General features: G+C 38.4%; 1 protein-coding gene across 2 annotated transcripts in view; it reads right to left on the bottom strand.

The window, feature by feature from the left end:
* Window positions 1-1289: 1289 nt before the first annotated feature.
* LOC127448858 (myosin light chain kinase, smooth muscle-like) overlaps window positions 1290-21546 on the bottom strand; it is a 29401-nt gene continuing 9144 nt past the window's right edge. Inside the window, exons 4-17 of one of the 2 annotated variants that reach the window (XM_051711722.1) lie at window positions 20430-20471; window positions 19931-20058; window positions 19199-19355; window positions 15073-15378; window positions 14928-14969; window positions 14687-14765; window positions 14365-14568; window positions 12303-12520; window positions 12088-12211; window positions 10270-10422; window positions 9655-9778; window positions 9395-9485; window positions 6753-6887; window positions 1290-2269 (exon numbers count right to left, since the gene is read on the bottom strand). In XM_051711722.1, the coding sequence (XP_051567682.1) occupies window positions 2007-2269; window positions 6753-6887; window positions 9395-9485; window positions 9655-9778; window positions 10270-10422; window positions 12088-12211; window positions 12303-12520; window positions 14365-14568; window positions 14687-14765; window positions 14928-14969; window positions 15073-15378; window positions 19199-19355; window positions 19931-20058; window positions 20430-20471 (2066 nt within the window). In that variant the 3' untranslated portion in view covers window positions 1290-2006. The remainder of the gene's footprint in view (window positions 2270-6752; window positions 6888-9394; window positions 9486-9654; window positions 9779-10269; window positions 10423-12087; window positions 12212-12302; window positions 12521-14364; window positions 14569-14686; window positions 14766-14927; window positions 14970-15072; window positions 15379-19198; window positions 19356-19930; window positions 20059-20429; window positions 20472-21546) is intronic. The other variant, XM_051711723.1, reaches the window with a different exon arrangement.

Raw genomic sequence — 21546 nt, 5'->3', positions numbered from 1 at the left:
CTGCCATTTTATTTTAAAAAAAAAAACATTAACAGTATAATTTCCATCACCATCATTTCCACCACGGAAGTAAACCCAAGACAGAATTCAAGATGTGGTGGAAATGTCGTCAAATAAACTAGTGAGAGTTGAAGAAACATCCATATATATTTACCCTTGTGGCTGAAATTTTGACAAGTACCAGGATACAGAATACTGTATATCACAAAAGGCACAGAGGGCGTAACACTTTATTTATATGACCAGTGTTCAGATAATCATTGCAAACTATGCTGAATAAACCTAAAAGAAAATACAGAGCCCCTTAGATGTACTTCTTTGATCACATGTTCATGTTCTACACATATATTTTCTACATTCTTCTTGTTAGGTAGACTTTAGCTGAAGTGGTACTTCTACAATGATGTTGGGATGCGAAGGGAAATTTAAGCCATAATATGTTAAGTGAAGAAGTCAAAAGATAAGAAAAAAAGGGTTCATTCCAAATTCTATGACTAATTCATTCTCTGAGAATAGTGCAGACACTCAAATGGAGAGGAAGCCTGTACGGGGTCATAAATATGGCATGAGAGGTTGTATTGCAGGTTGCTGCACAAAATTCAGCTCATTGCTCTGTCATGCAAGTGGGCTCACTCAAAAAGGGCAAACTGAACTCAAAGCGGAAACACCACAGATAATTCAGGATTCTATCCTTCAATTGTCTAGCCATGACAGAAAATTGTGGTCTTCACACAAGTGTACAATTAAAAATACTGATGCTGGTCACTTTAATCATTAACTATATTCAATCGTTTATGATTAAAGGGACAGTTCACCCAAAAATGAAAATTCTCTCATTATTTACTCACCCTCATGATATCCCAGATGTGAATGACTTTCTTTATTCTACAGAACACAAATGAAGATTTTTAGAAGAATATTTCAGCTCTGTAGGTCCATACAATGCAAGTGAATGGGTGCCAAAATTTTGAAGCTCCAAAAGTCACATAAATCAGCATAAAAGTACTCCTGTGGTTAAATCAATATCTTCAGGAGTGATATAGTAGGTGTGGGAGAGAAACAGATCAATATTAAAATCCTTTGTTTGCATGAAATTCATCTCCGTGCCCAGTAGGGGGTGATATGCATGAAGAATGTGAAAGTGATCTGTTTCTCACGATTCTGATTTAAGCACAGGAGTACTTTTATGCTGACTTACGTGACTTTTGGAGCTTCAAAATTTTGGCACCCATTCACTTGCATTGTATGGATCCACAGAGCTGAAATATTCTTCTAAAAATCTTCATTTGTGTTCTGCAGAAGAAAGAAAGTCATACACATCTGGGATATCATGAGGGTGAGTAAATGATGAGAGAATTTTCATTTTTGGGTGAACTATCCCTTTAACATTAATTCTGATAGCTATTAACTAACGCATACCAATATACTCAATAGATTTAAAAAATAGTTAGCATCTTTATACAGTAAGGTCTCCAACAGTATTTAAATCATCTTCAAAGCTTCATATTAATATTGAAACGCCATGCTATACTACATCAGTGTAAAAAGTATTGCAATGTTGTTACCACTAGACTGCACTGTAGTGCAGATTTAAGTGTGCACACAAAAGTAACTGCCACACAAACAATTACTGACATTGATAATATGAATAAAATGTAATCAGTCAAATGAAGTGATGGAATTCTTTGGGAGTCCAAATACCCCAACATCAAAGGGTTTTCAGTTTTGTATTTCATTTTGGTAAATCAGTTGGGGTGATTGTCTGGGCAGAAGGGAACAAGCTGGAATGTCTTTGATCTTGGCAAAGAGTTTTCAGACACAAAAAGTTCTTGCTCTTTGTAAACTATGCTAGACAGTAAGAAGATGGTGTACAAACATTTGCATTGGTGAAAGACAGTCTGTGTCTGTAAAAATAAAGCATTGAAAGTGTGTAAATGTTTAAGATATCCATAGTTCCTTTGGTATTCCTCCAACTCTTCCTCACACCGTTCCTCATCCGTCATTATTCACTCCTTTTGTTCCTCCTCCTCTCCTTCACCGTCCCCCTCTCCCTCCTCCTCCTGCATAAACTCCACCATCAGTTCAGCAGTGCAGGTGGCTTCTCCCAGGCTGTTGACGGCTTTGCAGGTGTACTTGGCGTCATCGTCAGGGCAAACCTCTGAGATCACCAGGCTACAGTGACCATCCTCTTCATAGTCAATCTGGAAGTGGCGTGTCTCCTTTATAGGCTGGTCGTCCTTGTACCACACAACCTCAGGGTCTGGGTAGCCTTCATGTTCAGAAAAAAGTAAATCACTATGTGTGCTGAATCATTAAAATGCTGTGTAAATGGGAGACACCACAACACTTCTTGGTCTTCAATCATTAACCCAAACGACTTAAAGGAATGTTCCAGGCTGAAGGAAGTTCAATCAACAGAATTTGTGCAATAATGTTAATTACCACAAAAATAATTTTAACTCGTCTCTCGTTTATTTTTAAACAAAAGCAAAAATTGCCTGTTCCTTAATGCACTTACAATGGAAGTGAATGGGGCCAGACCAAAAACATTCAAATACACGCTGTTTCTGAAGTAAAGCAACAAGACATAAACATTGTGTGTGTTCACATGAATCGCCTAATAACCCTATCTGCAGTGTTCAATTTTTCACACTTTTTTTGTTTTAGTCATAGTTTTAGTCTTTTGACGAAAATGTCTTTTAAAATTGGCAATATTTCGTCATGACATATTCATTAATTTTGGTCAGTTTTCTCTGACAAAAATTATATATAATATACGTTAACATATGTAACATGTATTACATTCCAAATAAGGTTTCAGAAATAACAATGAATATTTTTTTTAATGCATTTGTTAATATTAAACTGTATTAGTGTATGTAGAAATTGACATATACCATGATTAAAAAAGGTGAAAAAATATTGTTAATTTTTCATGTTAATTAACTGTGTAATGGTAATAGATACACAACCTGATTTTAATAAAAACGAATCAAACAGTACTTCCATAAATGTAAATATTATCATGTACTTTCTCAACTACTCCTAAACTAACTTTTCTTCACTATATAGTAAAAAAGTCCCTCTTTGTTCTCTTTCTCTGGCTCATGTTGTCTTCACTGGTGATTGAAATCTCAGTACAAAAGAAAGGATTTATTTATTTGTTGCAAATATCACTCCATGTTGCAATAATTCGCTATCATTATAGGGCTTAATTGAACTTTTTCTTGGTTCAAACAGTCCATTTGTGAGTAGGTATGTTTCTTACAACACTACCATCAGCATATTTAAAACAGAAAAATGAGCTGATTTTATTCATTCATTATTCTTAATAATGTTATTCTGTATGATGTGAGAACATTTATCTTATTTTCATTTCAAATAGAGCGCTACAGTTTTGTTTCTTTCTTTTTCTTTCTACCGGCCAATGATGATTCTGAGAAAACGCACCCACAACCTATTATTGTTGCTGTAGTAACGAACGCAACTTCTAAGCATGTCTGATTGACAGGTGAAATGTGCGCTTTTATTTCAGCTTTGTTGTTAGATTTGTGGTTATTTTTCATTATTTCAGCAGATAGCTTGCTTCATACATTAGAATCATCAGCGTTAAGTTAAAGAGGGTAAACTTTATCATTCAACTGAACAGTACACAAGCATTTTAGACACTTACATTCTCTGCACTCTGTCCATGCACGGAATAAATGCACATCCTTAAACAAGCGTTTTTTCCTCCCGCGCATTCACTTGAACCACTCAGACAATATCAATAGTATGGCCCATTAAGGGGTGGCCCAGATTACAATTTAAAATCAAACAGAGCTATAAAAATGTACATATTTACAATTAAAGCTTAAGGACCAACTTTATATTAGGTGGCCTTAACTACTATGTATTTAAACATTTGATACAATGTACTTATAATGTTCATACATGCTGTTGCATTGTAATTGCATTTAAATACTTGCATTTAATTACATATGATGTTACACTGTTAACTTTACCCCTAACCCAACCCTTACCCCAAAACCTAACTCTAACCCCTTATCCTAACCCTAACTCAACCCTTACCCCAAAACCTAACCCAAACCCCTTATCCAAACGCTAACCCTACCCTTACTCCTAAACATAACTCTAACCCCTTATCCTAACCCTAACCCTACCTTTACTCCTAAACCTAACTCTAACCCCTTATCCTAAACCTAACCCTACATTTACCACAAAACCTAACTCTACCCCTTATCCTAACCCTAAACCTACCCTTACTCCTAAACCTAACTCTAACCCCTTATCCTAACCCTAACCCTACCCTTACTCCTAAACCCAACTCTAACCCCTTATCCTAACCCTACCCTTACTCCTAAACCTAACTCTAACCCCTTATCCTAACCCTAAATCAACCCTTACCCCCAAACCTAACTCTAACCCCTTATCCTAACCCTAACTCAACCCTTACCCCAAAACCTAACTCTAACCCTTATCCTAACCCTAACCCTACCCTTACTCCTAAACCTAACTCTAACCCCTTATCCTAAACCTAACTCAACCCTTACCCCCAAACCTAACTCTAACACCTTATCCTAACCCTAACTCAACCCTTACTCCCAAACCTAACTCTAACCCCTTATCCTAACCCTAACTCAACCTTTACCCCCAAACCTAACTCTAACCCCTTATCCTAACCCTAACCCTACCCTTACTCCTAAACTTAACTCTAACCCCTTATCCTAACCTTAACTCAACCCTTACCCCCAAACCTAACTCTAAAGCCTTATCCTAACCCTAACCCTACCCTTACTCCTAAACCTAAATCTAACCCCTTATCCTAACCCTAACTCAATCCTTACCCCCAAACCTAACTCTAACCCCTTATCCTAAACCTAACTCAACCCTTATACCAAAACCTAACTCTAACCCCTTATCCTAACCCTAACTCAACACTTATACCAAAACCTAACTCTAACCCCTTATCCTAACCCTAACTTAACACTTACCCCCAAACCTAACTCTAACCCCTTATCCTAAACCTACCTCAACCCTTACACCAAAACCTAACACTAACCCCTTATCCTAACCCTAACTCAACCCTTACCCCCAAACCAAACTCTAACCCCTTATCCAAACCTTAACCCTACCCTTACTCCTAAACCTAACTCTAACCCCTTATCCTAACCCTAACCCTACCTTTACTCCTAAACCTAACTCTAACCCCTTATCCTAACCCTAACCCTACCCTTACCACAAAACCTAAATCTAACCCCTTATCCTAACCCTAAACCTACCCTTACTCCTAAACCTAACTCTAACCCCTTATCCTAACCCTAACCCTACCCTTACTCCTAAACCTAACTCTAACCCCTTATCCTAACCCTACCCTTACTCCTAAACCTAACTCTAACCCCTTATCCTAACCCTAACTCAACCCTTACCCCCAAACCTAACTCTAACCCCTTATCCTAACCCTAACTCAACCCTTACCCCCAAACCTAACTCTAACCCTTATCCTAACCCTAACCCTACCCTTACTCCTAAACCTAACTCTAACCCCTTATCCTAACCTTAACTCAACCCTTACCCCCAAACCTAACTCTAACCCTTATCCTAACCCTAACCCTACCCTTACTCCTAAACCTAACTCTAACCCCTTATCCTAACCCTAACTCAACCCTTACCCCAACCCTAACCCTACCCTTACTCCTAAACCTAACTCTAACCCCTTATCCTAAACCTAACTCAACCCTTACACCAAAACCTAACTCTAACCCCTTATCCTAACCTTAACCCTACCCTTACTCCTAAACCTACCCGTACCTCAACCTCAGTAATAGCCAATGTGGGAATTTTGCAGAACAACGTTTTTTTTTATCTTGCCAGATTTTCTTCAACTGTGTGCTTTAATAAAATCGTTAAATTATCGTCATGATGCGCCTTTTTCGTCTCGTCTTCGTTATCGTTGACGAAATCAAAAAAACTTTCGTCAACGAACGTTTTCATCAGTGCTTTCGTTGACGAGATTAACATTACCTATCTGTGTAATTATATCCAATTAAACAACTTTGTTGTCATGGTGACATAACAGTGATAAACCCTGTAATCAGGGTAAGCGATTTTATCACACTCAAATTTTGATAACAAGTATAATGTTTACACCTTGGGCTATTCTTTTGAAACAGTGTGTATCTAAGTGTTAAAAGTGCATTACTGAATACGTCATTTGTGCTTTTTTTTTTTTTTTTTTTAATAAATGAGGAATTAGTCAAAATTATCATTATGCCACAAATGCTGTTGATTGAGTTTAACTTGTATTAAGCCCGGAACATTTATTTTTATGAAGATTTTAAATTTATTTTAGAGCAGAAGATTTATAGTGAAGTGTGTCGCTTCTGAGCCACTATTCAACATCACCAAACACAACTGCAAAAATTATGATTGCTTTCAAACAGGTTTCCCGAAACACTCCTTACATCTTACACTGGTTGGACAAACAGATAGTCCCGCCCCAAACTGATGCATTGATTGAGCCAAAAAAATAGAGCAATGTTTTAAGAACGCCACAGAACCACAGTGTTTACACTTTTTGGGGAGAATCAGCCAAAAAATGGCGTACATATAGTTGTCTCTTCATAGTAAGCTGGGATAGGAGAATGTATATTAACTTAGAAAAAAATACACAAATGCTTTTACTTAACTTTAAAGGATTATAACTCAGAGCTTAATATGTAAAAGTCTTTGAGGTAAGAGGTCATCATTACCCTCAATCTTGCAGTCAAAGCGGGCAGCACTGCCTTCCACTACTTCCACATCCCTTATGACAGAGGAGAAGGTGGGCGCGGCAGGGGTGTGGTTTTCATCCTCAATACACTCAAGGAATGGTGCAGGAGGATCTTCTAAACAAACACACACACACACACACACACACACACACACACACACACACACACACACACACACACACACACACTTTTATGATGTTTAATATGTACTAAATATCTACACTAGCATTTAAAAGTTTGGACTATTGCAATAGTGAAGTTATCAAAGATATGAAATAACTCAAATTATTCAAAAAACAAAAAACAAAAATCTTGTATTTGAGCTTTTTCAAGGTATTCACTCTTTGTCTAGATTACAACTCAGGGAATTCTCTGGGAAACTTCATATGAGGTATCCACTTGGGATGCTTTTAAAACAGTATTGAAGGAGTTATCATGTACACTGGACACTTGTTGGCTTCGAAATTTAATATCATAAAAAAACATAAATTGAGCCAAACGTGTCCAAACTTTTGACTGGTAGTACATACACTCAGTGAACACTTTATTAGGTACACCTGTACACTTTCTTATTCATACAAATATCTAATCAGCCAATCGTGTGGCAGCAGTGCAGTGCATAAAATCATGCAGATATGGGTCAGGAGCTTCTGTTAATGTTCATATCAACCATCAGAATGGGGACAATTTTTTATCTCAGTGATTTCGACTGTGGCATGGTTGTTGGTGCCAGACGGGCTGGTTTGAGTATTTCTGTAACTGTTGGGGCTTTATTTTCATGAGTGCTCAAAGCGCAGCACTACATGCTACAACTGTGCACAACGTCTTATCCAATTTTCGTGAAAGTGCTAATTCTAAGTGGAATTTTTGTGCCAGCGCAAAGCGCTAATGGGCGTGGGTGGGAGTGTTTGCGCTATTGTGGGTGTATGCATGCAAACTGTGGATGTATTGTATGTAAATGAAGTGGCACAAAGCGCAGTTTCCTATTTTCCTGAGAAATAGGTCGTTGCGCTAGACGTTTCAATACCACCTCTTAACCCAGCACAAAGTTCAAATTCAGTTCCTGCATTTGCGTGTAAAGGATTTGAAGTAGGGTGGGAAAGGAGGACACAGGAACTGGGTTCTTCAACTCAAAGGTGTGGTTTTTAATAACAACTCAAAAAGGCTTTTCAGCACAACACTCAAGATCACACAACACAGTCTCTTTCAGACAGGAAGCTCTCTCCCCATCTCGTCCCTGGGGTGGTCGCTTTATACCGCTCTCCCCACTGCTTACTGCAACTAGAAACAGGTGTTTGACATCATCAGGCTCAGGTGTGTGCACCCTTACTGCTTTCTCTCTCTTTGGACAAAGCCCGACCACGGCTTTTAGGTGGAAGACTAAAAAACTAAAATGTTTGGACTTTGTGATTTTTGTACCACTTTGTTATTTTTATTATATTTTCGTTTAAAGAGTAATTTGAATTTTTTCGTGGTTGAATACATTAATAATTCTTATTTTTTCAAATAAAAATCGACCGGTAGAAGTGAAGTGCACGCATGCCAATACAATCACTGTTAGGCTAATACTAGCCATGATTTGTGTGTCATTAGATGAAAATGATTAATAATCCTTACATTCCCTATAATTTAACTGAGTGTACATCCAAATTCAGAAGACAATCACATTTTCTATGCGTATAAAAGGAGCGTGTCACTGTTATAGAAATATGCCTGGCATTCATCAAGGACGCTGTTAAAGTACATTGTTTATTCTTCTAATTCATTGCATACAGTCCACTTACACTACCAACTACTTAAGAATGTGCTGTCTTTGTTTATATCGCTAGTGCTTGAGGGAATGGACTATATAATAGGATGCAGACAGTTCAATTGCACTTGATCCAGCCCATTTGCACGTTATGCTTGTGATTTCGGCAAACCTACTATGCCTAAGCTTAACACATGCTTGCACAAAAATACCAAAAATTCATGGCCATGCCCAGTGACTTTGCACTTATGACTTATGGCATAGCGCTGCGCTTAGCGCTCTTAACAGGGCACAGCAAACTCTAGAATTTACTCAGAATGGTGCCAAAAACAAAAAACATCCAGTGAGCGGCAGTTCTGTGGACAGAAACACCTTGTTGATGAGAGAGGTCAACAGAGAATGGACAGACTGGTTCGAGCTGACAGAAAGTCTACGGTAACTCAGACAGACACTTTGTACAATTGTAGTGAGCAAAATATCATCTCAGAATGCGCAACATGTCGAACCCTGAGGCGGATGGGCTACAACAGCAGAAGACCATGCCCGTCTGGCACCAACAATCATGCCACAATCGAAATCACTGAGATCACATTTGTTCCCCATTCTGATGGTTGATGTGAAGATTAACTGAAGCTCCTGACCCGTATCTGCGTGATTTTAAACATCGTACTGCTGGCACACGACTGGCTGATTAGATAATCGCATGAATAAGCAAGTGTACAGGTGTTCCTAATAAAGTGGTCACTGAGTGTACAGTACATATGTGATGCTTAACAAACACTTCATACATATTAACATGGTATTTATTGTGTTTTTACAATGCACCACCAATACGCGACAACAATATGAAAATTGGTTACTGGCAAATTACCGTCATTCGGAGAACCTTTCTTTGGGCCAATCCCTCCTAACATTCCCATAGAACTGAACCTGGAGATGGCTCGCACTGCATTCCCTGTTTTCTGCAGTTAAAACACACATTTGCTCAGATCCTGACCCTCACAAACATGAAGTCTAAGTTCGATCCCCAAGGAAACCATTTGCCATTCTTTACCCATGAAATGGATTCTTTCAAGATATTAATTATTTGTTTAACTGAGAAATCAAATGTTAATAGACTGTCCCTCTCACCTGCCAGCGGCGTCTCAGGATGTACTTCTTCATCCTCTCTTTGGACAGCTGTTTGGCCTCCATATGTTTGGTGTCCTGCTTAAGCCAGGAGTGCTCTAAACACTGCGCACAGGTCAGTCTGGCCCTACAGAGTGGCATTTATAGGGGTCACAGAATCCAAATTCAATCCTTAAATTCCCCTTCTCACATTAAATATTTTTGTGTGATTATTTACCTTGCTGATTACTCTCCTCCATCTAAAATAATATGTCTTCACTGGGTTCTTTGTAGTTACAGAACCCATGAAATGGCTAGACGAGCACACTTTTCTTTCCTATTTTTGGTCTATTTCCCAGAATAGACAGACTAAAAATTGTAGATGTGCATATCTGCGATATGTTAATTTAGTAACCTTTAGGACAAAGAGTACATATAGATGGCTTCAGATATATTAGATATAGCCTTCAAGAAATGTGCTTGCATCTTGCAAATGCCCATCTACAAGGATATTTGATTAACTTGGCACAATGCTGGTATTTTTTTATATTTGTAGACAGTGACTAATTCCAAGAGATAAAAAAGATAAAGTTTCATATTTAAAACTTAATTTAATTTTTCTGTAAGTGGTCAGCTTACCTCATGTCCTTCTTAAGAAGACTGCTGATGAAGTCTTTGGCCTGATCTGAAATCTCATCAAATGCCTCATCTTCAAAATCCCAGGTGGCTGAGGTGACATTAGCTAGGGTCTCATTGTCATTTTCTCCCATGAATGGAGAAAGACCACTGACACTGAGGATAAATTAGAAGAAGGGTATTAGGTTGTAATCTTTCATACTGCTATTGCATATTAATGAGATATATTCAAATATGCAATGAGATATGCAAATATAAGAAAGACAGTCAGATCCTTCAATGCACATACGGGTCAAGTATCACTGTCACACTTAGAGGATCAAATTGATCCGGCTGGTTAAATCACAGCTCAGTAGTCAACCAACAGCTGTTTTATCATTAATGACTAATCTCTCACTAACTTACAAATGTACAATTTACTAATTTTATATAAAGTAAATTCTCCAGATTTTCATTACAATATATTTATATACAATACATATATATGTATGTTTGTATGTGTGTGTGTGTGTGCGTGTTTGAGTGTGTGTGCATGTGTGTTTGTGGATGGGTAGGTGTGTGTGTGGATCAAGTCTTGCTTGCGCGCGCACACGTTTCCATTAACTTCCATTTTTGTATATTGAGCTAATAATATTATGACAACTTTTCACGTGTGTGTGTGTGTGTGTGTGCAATTATAAGTGTACTTACTGTATAAATAACATTTTGAACTGTTTTTTACAGCTTTCTCGTAAGTTTTATATGAACTGGGTCAAACTGACCTGTGAGTACTTCTAAGGTACTTTTTTATAGTGTTATTTATAAATGCATGAAATGACATTGTCAGATCCAAATCACCTCTGTGGCGTATGTAAGGAATGAAATGGATGTTTCAAGCTGAAATGTTAAAGTTGATGTAAATCAGTGTTAGAAGTTCAAATGGGTCAAACTGACCCATAAGTGCATTCAAGGGTTAAATATTTATACACTACTTCAAAGAGATAAAAATGTTATCATGCAACATTGAAAAAATTAAGCTTGGAATGGCCTTAAACAAATTGTTCTTTCTCTTTTTTAGACTTCCTTTCTTCTGCAGAACACAAACGAAGAATTTTAAAAGAATATTTCAGCTCTGTTGGTCCTCACAATGCAAGTGAATGGTGACCAGAACTTTGAAGGGCCAAAAGGCAGCATGAAATTAATCCATAAGACTCCAGTGGTTAGATCCATATTTTCTGAAGCCATATAATAGGTGTGGGTAAGAAACAGATCAATATTTAAATCATTTTTTTAACTGTGAACCTATACTTTTACTTTCACTTCCACATTCTAGTGTGGAAGTAACTTTAACTTTCACATTCAGCCACCTACTGATCGGGGCTGGTCAAAGTGGGAGATTTTGAGTAAAAAAGGATGTAAATATTGATGTTTCTCACCCACACCTTTCATATTGCTTAAGAAGATATGGATTTAACCACTGGAGTGAAATTAATTACTTTCATGCCTCTTTTATGTGATATTTGGACCTTCTGAATTCCGGTCACCATTCACTTGCATTGTGAGCACCAACAGAGCAAAGATATTCTTTAAGACAATTTTCATTTTTGGGTGATCTATCCCTTTAAAGACACCATGAAATTGCTTGACAAGTACATAACTTCTTATTGAAAGTTGGGACGGGACATATCTGAGGGCTCATCCTTTTTTAATTTTTTTTAAAGGCTTTCATGGGGTCTTTAAAAGTCCTCAGTTCTCAGCACTGATTACTTTGTCTTTCCTTGTCACAGTAGTCAACAACAGTTGGAGGATTAATACTGATGTAGACACTGGTTTGTCACTCACAGAATGTAACAAATGACGCCAATGCTCCACATGTCTGTTGGATAGCTGATAGCCTCATAATTGATCACTTCAGGAGCAACAAACTCAGGGGTCCCAAACATGACCTTGAGAGTACCAGAATCCTCTGTAAACAAAGACAAATCACAACAGCTGATCAGCTGTTCAAGGTAACCATACCCTATTTGTTTTACTGCAATTGTAAGCCCAGGTTTTACCAAGTCTTCGGGCAAGACCAAAGTCGATGAGCTTGATCTTGCTTCCTGTTTTGTTGACGCACATGATGTTTTCAGGTTTGAGGTCCAGGTGGACAATGCCCTGCTTGTGGATAAACTGGACACCATCTATGATCTGCAGCATGTACTTAATCACCTCTCTCTCAGTCAGTTCAAAATCCTCATCAACGATTCGCTCAAACAACTCGCCACCAGAGATCCTGCAGTCAAAGGAAACCGTGATGATATCATCAGTGTGTGACACTAACTTATCAGACACCGTGTCTGAATATGCGCACTTTACTGCTTACACAGCAAACATGCAAAAAAGCAGTATGTCAAATACATCGGATGTCCGAAAACCAGGATTCATGAGACAGTAGGTGAAGCACAGTAAATTAAAATAGGAAGTAAAATAAAAAATGGCAGAGAACTATGAGGCTGGGAACTGCTATATACAGTAAGAACCTCCAAAAGATAGTGTGAGTTTTTGTCCTTGATGAATCAGACAGCCATAGTGCTTACCCTTACAAAAAATATAGACTTGCCGCAACTTCGCCACTCATTAATTTTCACATGCAAATGAACTTTGTGGCAAACTCTTCATTGTCACAAAGCTTTGCTGCAGGTTCACCAGTAATGGTGAAGAGCTGCAAACTTATGGCAAACATTAGCGGCGAATAACAAGCTCATTTGCATAAAATAACAAGTGGCGAATTTGTAGCATGTATGCAGCAATTTTAGCGACTCTACATTTTTTTTGTAAGGGTTGCTGAATGTAGCAACTTGTTAGCAACTTAGGTTTTTAAACACAGTCTCTTCAAGTAATGTTAACCACAGACCTGGTTTTATCCTATTCATAAATCAAAAACTCATTCGAAATTCCTGAGGGAACTCATGGTAAATTAGCCTTCCGGGTTCGCCTACAAATTGGCATCATGACTGAACAGCTACATGTCATTAATGCATTAAAATGGCATGTGCACTTTCCATTGAACAATCAAATTAATTGCATCTGTGATTTGAGTACTAAACAATTCTGTTACAGTCAAGGAGATTTAAATCTGGGCTATTTTCCATCATGGCTGCCAAGCTGAAGCAGAGAGCATCAATGCGCTCTCTCCTCCCTCTCTTTTCCTCTCGCTATATAAGGACTTCTCCAATCACAGGGTGCTGGCTTTTGCATTCCTTCCTCACCATAAAAAGCTAAACTGGTTGAAATGATTTAAGTGAGTTGAAAAAACAACTATCAAACATCTCTGCCTCTTCAAAGACACTCTGTTTACGCCACCGGGGAGCACCGTCTAGTTTCACCAAAGTGTTCCAATGTACTCATCACTTCCTGATAGCATTTTCCTAATAATAATAATGAAAAAAAATAAAAAATCTGAAATACAATATATTAACAATCTAAGTGAAAAAATGATCAAGAATTTTAAGTACTAGTATTTGGTATGTCACCCTTAATGAATTGATTTAATGACACCATTAACTTGTCAAGTTGGCATGTTAAACCTGATGATCCATGTTATCCCATCATGATTTGAGAAAGTTTCTAAAGAGCATCTTTTGTGCTTCAGTGGAAATGTGACCTTTTGTTCATTGTAAAAAAAAAAAAAAAACAATTACATTGGAGTATTGACCAGTAAATAGTGCAGAATCTTAAACACTGCAGCTTCTTTTTTTCATTTTAACCTGAAAATAAACAGAACATTAATATGAAATATCAATATGAATTTCAAAGAGTTTCACATTTTCCAAATCAGAAACTTTCTGATTATTTTCAGGTTAAATAATGATAAAAAAATAAAAAATAAATAATAAAAAAAGAGATTTTCAATATCTTAGACATTCACACCCCACTGTCTGTCCCATGGCCTTCACAAAAATGTTTTAAAGGAATATTCCGGGTTCAGCACAAGTTAATCTCAATCAACAGCAATAACTTTACACAGAAAAGGTTAGTAAGTGATTTTATCACACTAAATCATGTTAACACGTATTGAACCTGGAATATCCTTTTAATTCAAAACAAAGAAAGGTGCATTAGAGTTTTGGGACTTACATCTCCATGACCATGACCATATCAGTCTTTGCCTCAAAAGCATCCACACACTGCACCAGTTTGGGGTGGTGGAGGCTGTTCATAATGCAGATCTCTTGCCTCACATTCTCCTTGTCCTTTTGTGAGAATGCCTTGATGAACTTCCCTGCCCACACCTTTTTGCTGGTCTTCTCCACTAGTTTGAAGACCTGACCAAATTTACCTCTTGTTGGGGAAGACAATGAGACAGAAATGGGAACAGAGAAGTAAAAATAGGTAAATCGGAAATGGTAAGAGACCCACATTTTGTATTGATGATGGATATCATGGATGCGTCTCTTACGTTCCTAAGCGGTCCTCTACATCGTAGAAGTCCTTGATGCTGCAGTCTTTTTTAATGGCCACATCTCGGTACTCTGGTTCTTTTGAAATGAACAGGAGAATTATCAAACTGAGCATTTGAGAATCATGTTAGAATATTCTGAATTCAGCACATCAGTGGTTCTTAAATTGTGGTAAGCCTACACTGGAAATTTACAATAAAAAAGGGAAGGATGGGTAGGCTCATTGCTTGAACTACATACCATCTTCAGACACAGTGGCTCCAACTTCCTCTTCCTTTTTTTCTGGAGAAGATTATATATGATTTAAAACAGCTCATCACGGTTTTCATATCTTTTCTTATTTTCTCAATTCAACTCTCATTTAGAATCAGATGTTCATTCTAACCTGTAACCTCCTCCACCCCTACTGTGATAGGCTCAGATTCTGCACTGGGCTCTCCAACACCATACATATTAACAGCTCGAACGCGGAACTTATACTGACGATCGGCGAGAAGGTTCTGGACGTGGTAGGACGTGCTGTTACAGGTGGTGAGATCCTTCCATGTGTTTTCCATTGAGTTCCATAACTCTAGGTTGTAGGACTGGACAATGCTGCCTCCATCATAAGTGGGGCCATACCAGGAGAGGGTGAGTGAGGACTTGCGGATGTCAGATGCAGCAGGAACGCCGGCTGGGGGATCTGGCTTATCTGGGAGACAGGTTTACAATGGAGAGGTCAGCTTACCACTGCTATAGTTATTATAGGCACTGCTCATGATCCTTACATACATACCAAGGCTATGTATTGAAAGATGGGGGACCACAAGCTGGTAAATGTGCTTTGTGTGTTTATGTACGTACAGTGTGTACATGAAGATATCAAAATGCTAATGCCTACACTTGCAACATGATCTTGCTAGAAATCTGTGTGTTAGTTCCAAAAAAAAAAAAAAATTCACCCAATTTCAGACCAGATGTGACGAATTCCGGACAAGCACCACCATGCAAAGAAAGAACGGGTGTAATGGCATTTCACCTAAAATCTGGCAAAAAAGTATGTGTCTTTGAGTTCGTTGCAGGCGTTTGAAACAGCTTGCCAGTGCAAACTATCAGGAAAAATTTGTACCGGCTGTGAAACACCTACTTACTGCAATGGTCATCGCCATTGATGGGCGTGACTTGGTGCACCACCTACTTTGATGGTAAAAAATTTTTCTGGTTGATTTCTTGACTCAGATCAGTCAACGTGAACAATTGGACTGCAGTGTTGCCGAGCTACTGCTAACTTTACATCTGTATGATTGTTGGCATAGAGACATTTTCCAAGACTACGTTATGTGAGTTAGATGATTAAATTAAGTCTATACAATACATGAAAAGATGGTAAGCAGTGCATATTATAGCGTGTTAGCATTAGCACCGTGAATGCAGAATGTAAGCATCAAATAATTACACATTATCCACTAAATATACAGTATATTATTTTAAAGGGGTCATGACATGAGGAATCAAATTTTCCTTGATCTTTTTAAATATAAGAGGTCACTGTACTATAAAAACATACTGTAAGTTTCAGAACTGAAAACTTCCTCCTTTATAGAAAAAGAGCATTTATTTAAACCAATTATTTATTAACCAATTATTTAGACGCAATGTCAAGTTATAACTCTAAAAAGGAGACCTCCATTCTGTTTCATTCAGCTGCGCAATTTCTTGCTGTTTTGAAGGCATCCAGGACCGTTTTTGCACCCATCTGTGCTATATTTAATTGTTAGTCTTTTGTAAACATGCACTAGATGGACATCTTTGTTCGTTTTGATGCATTTCCAGCGATGTGCACTGTGTTTTAAGAGCGGTACAAGCGCAACTATTAAAAACACGTCTCATACTGCTGCTGCCACAGACTGGGAGAAACACATGCAGTCCTGTGTGTAAACAAACACGGAATATGTGAAGACCAGCATCTCTGCTTTGGCCTGTTGAAGCCGGTTGAAGCACCCAACATCACCATGGATTGTATTACATTTGTGTATTCATAACATTTCAGTGTGGTTTGCTTGTGAATCTGTCAATACATGATTCAAGCTCTGCAAAGGAACTGTTATTGAATGAGCATTATTAAAGACGGGGCAGTTAAAAACTATTGGACCCGAAGCAAAACTGTAAGTAAACAGTTTCATTCACGAACATTTCAAATGTCATGACTGTTTAATAGTTAAGGTGCCACTGTGCTTAAAGTATTCAGATGCAATGTATTGGGTGAACATTATGTGTAAACCCTGAAATTAAATTTTAAACTGTTGTGGAGCTTGTTGTTCATTTTCTTCCGATTGAGTTTCAAATGTGGCTGTATTGGAGGGGCTGCACGATGTTAGCCAATCAGAACAGTGAGTGTTTACATTGAAGTCTTAAAGGGCCAGAGAGCATAATACCGAGTGTTTCAGACAGAAGGCCAGAGACAGAGTGGAAAATTATTATATATTGATGAATGTTTTGATGCAAAAAAACAAAAAAAACAACAAAAAAAAACTTTACTAACATTATAAGTGGACCTCACGGAAGATAATAAAACTATATAAAAAAAAAAGAGTATGACATGACCCCTTTAAATTAAGTTTTTCAATTATCTTCTTTTACTGATCTCATGTGTATGCTATTCATAGAATGAAGCATGTAGTAATTGAAAACACATTTTAATGTCACATTGGTTAATGTTTTACATGTAGTCTGTTGTTTGGACAGCATATGTCTATTTAAATGCTCCTCTAAACGCCGGCCGTAGCGAAGTAAGCAGTGTTTGAATGTTCCCAAAAAGCATACATTTGCTCAACTGTTACGACCTTCTTTCTAACTTTTAGTGAAGAATGAAGAAGAACATTGCTGTGAGTGTATTGGTACCCTTTAGGGTTGGGTTTAGATTTAGGAGTATATTAATGTAATTACTATTCAGTGTTTAATTTAGATGATTGCTCATGTTTTGTGCTTGCGCAATACGTTGTGTGAAGGTGTGCGCATACATTCAGCGGTAATTCCAGCTGTAACCACTGGGCAATTTGGAAATTCTGAAAGCACAGACTGATTTCCCAAAAAATGTTTACCCAAAAATGTTAATTCTCTCATCATTTACTCACCCTTATGCCATCCCAGATGTGTATGACTTTCTTTCTTCCGCAGAACACAAATGAAGATTTTTAGAAGAATATTTAAACTCTTTTGGTCCATACAATGCAAGTGAATGGGTGCCAAAAGTTTGAAGCTCCAAAAATCACATAACACCCTGTCTACACCGGGTGTGTTCATTGACGCGATGCTCTGCAGCGGCTTGAGGATGTCTACACTGGATGCGTCGACACAAACATTCTAAACCATTTAATTTGTGTAGGAGCGCCAGCATGTGCAGCGCAAAATGGAACGCAACACCTGTTTATTGTCGGCGCAACGGACGCACTGCAATCGGACGCTTCCAGTGTAAACAGCATCATTGATTATAATGGGGTTTTATTGTTTTTGACACAACGACGTGCCGTTCGTGTCCAGTGTAGACAGACAGTTAAGTCAGCATAAAAGTAATCCATACAACTCCAGTGGTTATATCAATGTCTTCAGAAGCTATATGATAGGTGTGGGTGAGAAACAGATCAATATTTAGGTCCTTTTTTTTTTTTTTTTACTATAAATTCTCCTCCCTGCTCTCTCAATCTCCACTATAACTTTCACTTTCACATTCTTCATGCATAATCACCCCCTACAGGGAGAAGAATGTCTAGCAAAAAAGGACTTCAATATTTATCTGTTTCACACCCGCACCTATCATATCACTTCTGAAGATATAGATTCAAACACTGGAGTCGTATGGACTACTTTTATGCTGCCTTTATGTGCTTTTTTATATGTAAATTGTTGACACCCATGCACTTGCATTGAATGGACCTGCAGAGCTGAGATATACTTCTAAAAATTAAAATTTGTGTTCTGCAGAAGAAAGAAAGTCACACACATCTGGGGTGGCATGAGGGTGAGTAAATGATGAGAGAATTTTCATTTTTGGGTGAACTATCCCTTTAACCCTATATTTAATCTGAGACAACCACAGTATATAAAAAAAGTTATTTTACAGGGAGATTTGACAAAGTTGCCAAATTAAGATAAAAGCATTAAGATTCTAAAACACGTCAGCCATAGAATGCAAAAAGTGTGACAATCAGATCCCTCCAGAGTGATGTCACTGTATTAAGTGTACTGTAAACCGCTTTCATTAACCATCTGCTATTCTGTAAATTGATTTACTAAATAAACCCATGTTTGTCTCATTCATGGGCATTTTAGTGTTAAAATGGGAACAGTCATAAGCTAAATCAAGAAATGAAGTCTCAAGGCTCAGAATCATAAAATGCCCAAAACACAGGATGAGCTTTGGACAAATAACAAATATTGCACAAAGAATCATATGGTACAGTCTCTTATAATCCCATCTGCCTCCTTCCCGCCTCTCAGTGTATGTAACTTCCTGTATTTGTTTACTTCCATACCTACAACCGTGAGGTTGAGTGAGGACTGCTTGGTGCCAAATTTATTCTGCAGCTCCAGCGTGTAGCAACCGCAGTGATCCTGGTCACTCGCAGTGATTGTCAGCTGACTGCTGTTCTCTGTGGTTTCTATGGAAATGCCACCACTTCCTGCTTGGATCTAAACAGCCATGAGAACTAAAGTTAGAGAATGGTAAACTGGGAAATTTGCAGAACATTTTAACATTGTGTGAAAATATGACTTTTGGTTTTGTTTTTTAGTATATTGTATAGGACTTTACTGTAATTTTCAGACTTACTTCAGAGCATTTTTACAATTAAACTGCAATTGTGTATGCACTATTTAGTTACTGTTACCACATGTATCTCAGCCAGACATACCATTTTATTGATGTTACAATAGTTCAATTGAAAGAGGCCTGAACCAAAGTGAATGACCCAAAAGATCTAAGGAAACGTAGATCTTAGGAACTTAGGAAGTCAGACCAACCTGCCTCTCAATCTATGTGAGGTGTGGATTAGAAGCAGCCTTTGAGCATTATATTTACCAGATAAGTATTTTTTTTTATTATTAATATTAATATAATATAATTAATATTATTATTATTATTTTTTACATTAATGTTCATTAACATAAAATCACAGTAGGAAGCAGTACCTCCACTGCCATTCTCAGACTCTCATTTCACCATCTATCATCTTCTACACTTTCTGTCCCTTTCCACCCCTTCCTACCGGCTTTTTAAACTTGAGCCAGGTGCAAGTTATTGGTGCCGTCCCACCAAAGTTGCATAACAGCTCCACTTTCTCTCCTGCCCTGATCTTCTGATCTCCAGGGAACTGCAGGAACTGAGGTGACGAACCTGCATGGAAGCATGGCGTTCATATTCAATATTTTTACAGAGAAGAGTTATAACATTCCCATGCTGGTCTAGGCTGGTTTATGCTGGTTAGTGCTGGTTTGGTGCTGGTATAGCTGTAGCCATGCTTTTCACCAGCAAAATCTGAAGCTGCTTGACCAGCATGATTTTTATTATGAAGTTGGTTAAGCTAGTTAAAATGCCTGGTAGGGTCACCAGCACACCAGCATCCCACCAATGACCACCAGTGCTGGTCTCTGCAGCAGGGATATTCTTTTGTTTGTCTGTCTACTATCAGAATTCTGCAAGACATCTCAATACACATGGCCTGCTTGAGAATGATTATGTAAAGGATAGTGGGAAGGAATTCTTACCCTGTTTGGTGGGAGCTGGTTTCTTCTTTATTCTGGCTTCATCTGCAGAACACACAGAGCACGTACTGAGGTATGGTTTAGAGAAACATAATCTACATTTTAAGAGAGATCCATCATTGTATTGACAACTCTCTATGGACATGTTGGAGAAAGAATCGCCATTGACTGGTAAATTTTAGTTTTTACCTGCCATACATTTGACGACATGTAAGCGTAATGCAACTGAAAACTTTATATACAGGTGCATCTCAATAAATTAGAATGTCGTGGAAAAGTTCATTTATTTCAGTAATTCAACTCAAATTGTGAAACTTGTGTATTAAATAAATTAAATGCACACAGACTGAAGTAGTTTAAGTCTTTGGTTCTTTTAATTGTGATGATTTTGGCTCACATTTAACAAAAACCCACCAATTCACTATCCCCAGTTCTCGTCCCGGTTCTGGGGTGCCTTCTGCAAACTGATTGGGGCCACAGCCAGCCTATCGTCTGGGTTCCATCCAGAGTCTAATGGCCAGACAGAACAGATTAACCAGGATCTGGAGACCACTCTGCGGTGTATGGCGGCCAATAACCCCACCTCTTGGGCTGCCTACATCATATGGGCAGAATATGCCCACAACACCCTCCTGTCCTCGGCCACTGGACTATCCCCCTTTGAATGCCAGTTCGGGTATACCCCCCCATTGTTCCCTGAAGAAGAGTCACAGGTTGGCGTTCCCTAGGCCCAGCATTTTGTCCAACGCTGTCGGCAGACCTGGAGGAAGGTTAGGCGTGCCCTTCTTCAGACCTCCCAGAGATACCAACGTCAGGCTAACCACCGCCGCCGGACGGCCCTTAATTTCCGAGCTGGTCAAAGAGTCTGGCTAGCCACCAAGAACCTTCCCCTCCGGGTCGAATCAAGGAAGCTTTCCCAGAAATACATTGGCCCTTTTCGCATAGCAAGGAAAGTTAACCCTGTTTCCTATCGTTTGTTTCTTCCCCGTTCACTTAGAATTAACTCTACATTTCATGTCTCATTGCTAAAACCTGTTTTGTCTTCTCCATTTGCCCCCCCACGCAGACCCCCTCCACCTCCCAGGATCATTGATGGCCAGCCAGCCTACACAGTCCGCTG

Source organism: Myxocyprinus asiaticus, chromosome 12 (genome assembly GCF_019703515.2).
Source record: "Myxocyprinus asiaticus isolate MX2 ecotype Aquarium Trade chromosome 12, UBuf_Myxa_2, whole genome shotgun sequence".
NCBI classification, from domain to species: domain Eukaryota; kingdom Metazoa; phylum Chordata; class Actinopteri; order Cypriniformes; family Catostomidae; genus Myxocyprinus; species Myxocyprinus asiaticus.
This window is presented reverse-complemented; position numbering and strand designations above follow the sequence as displayed.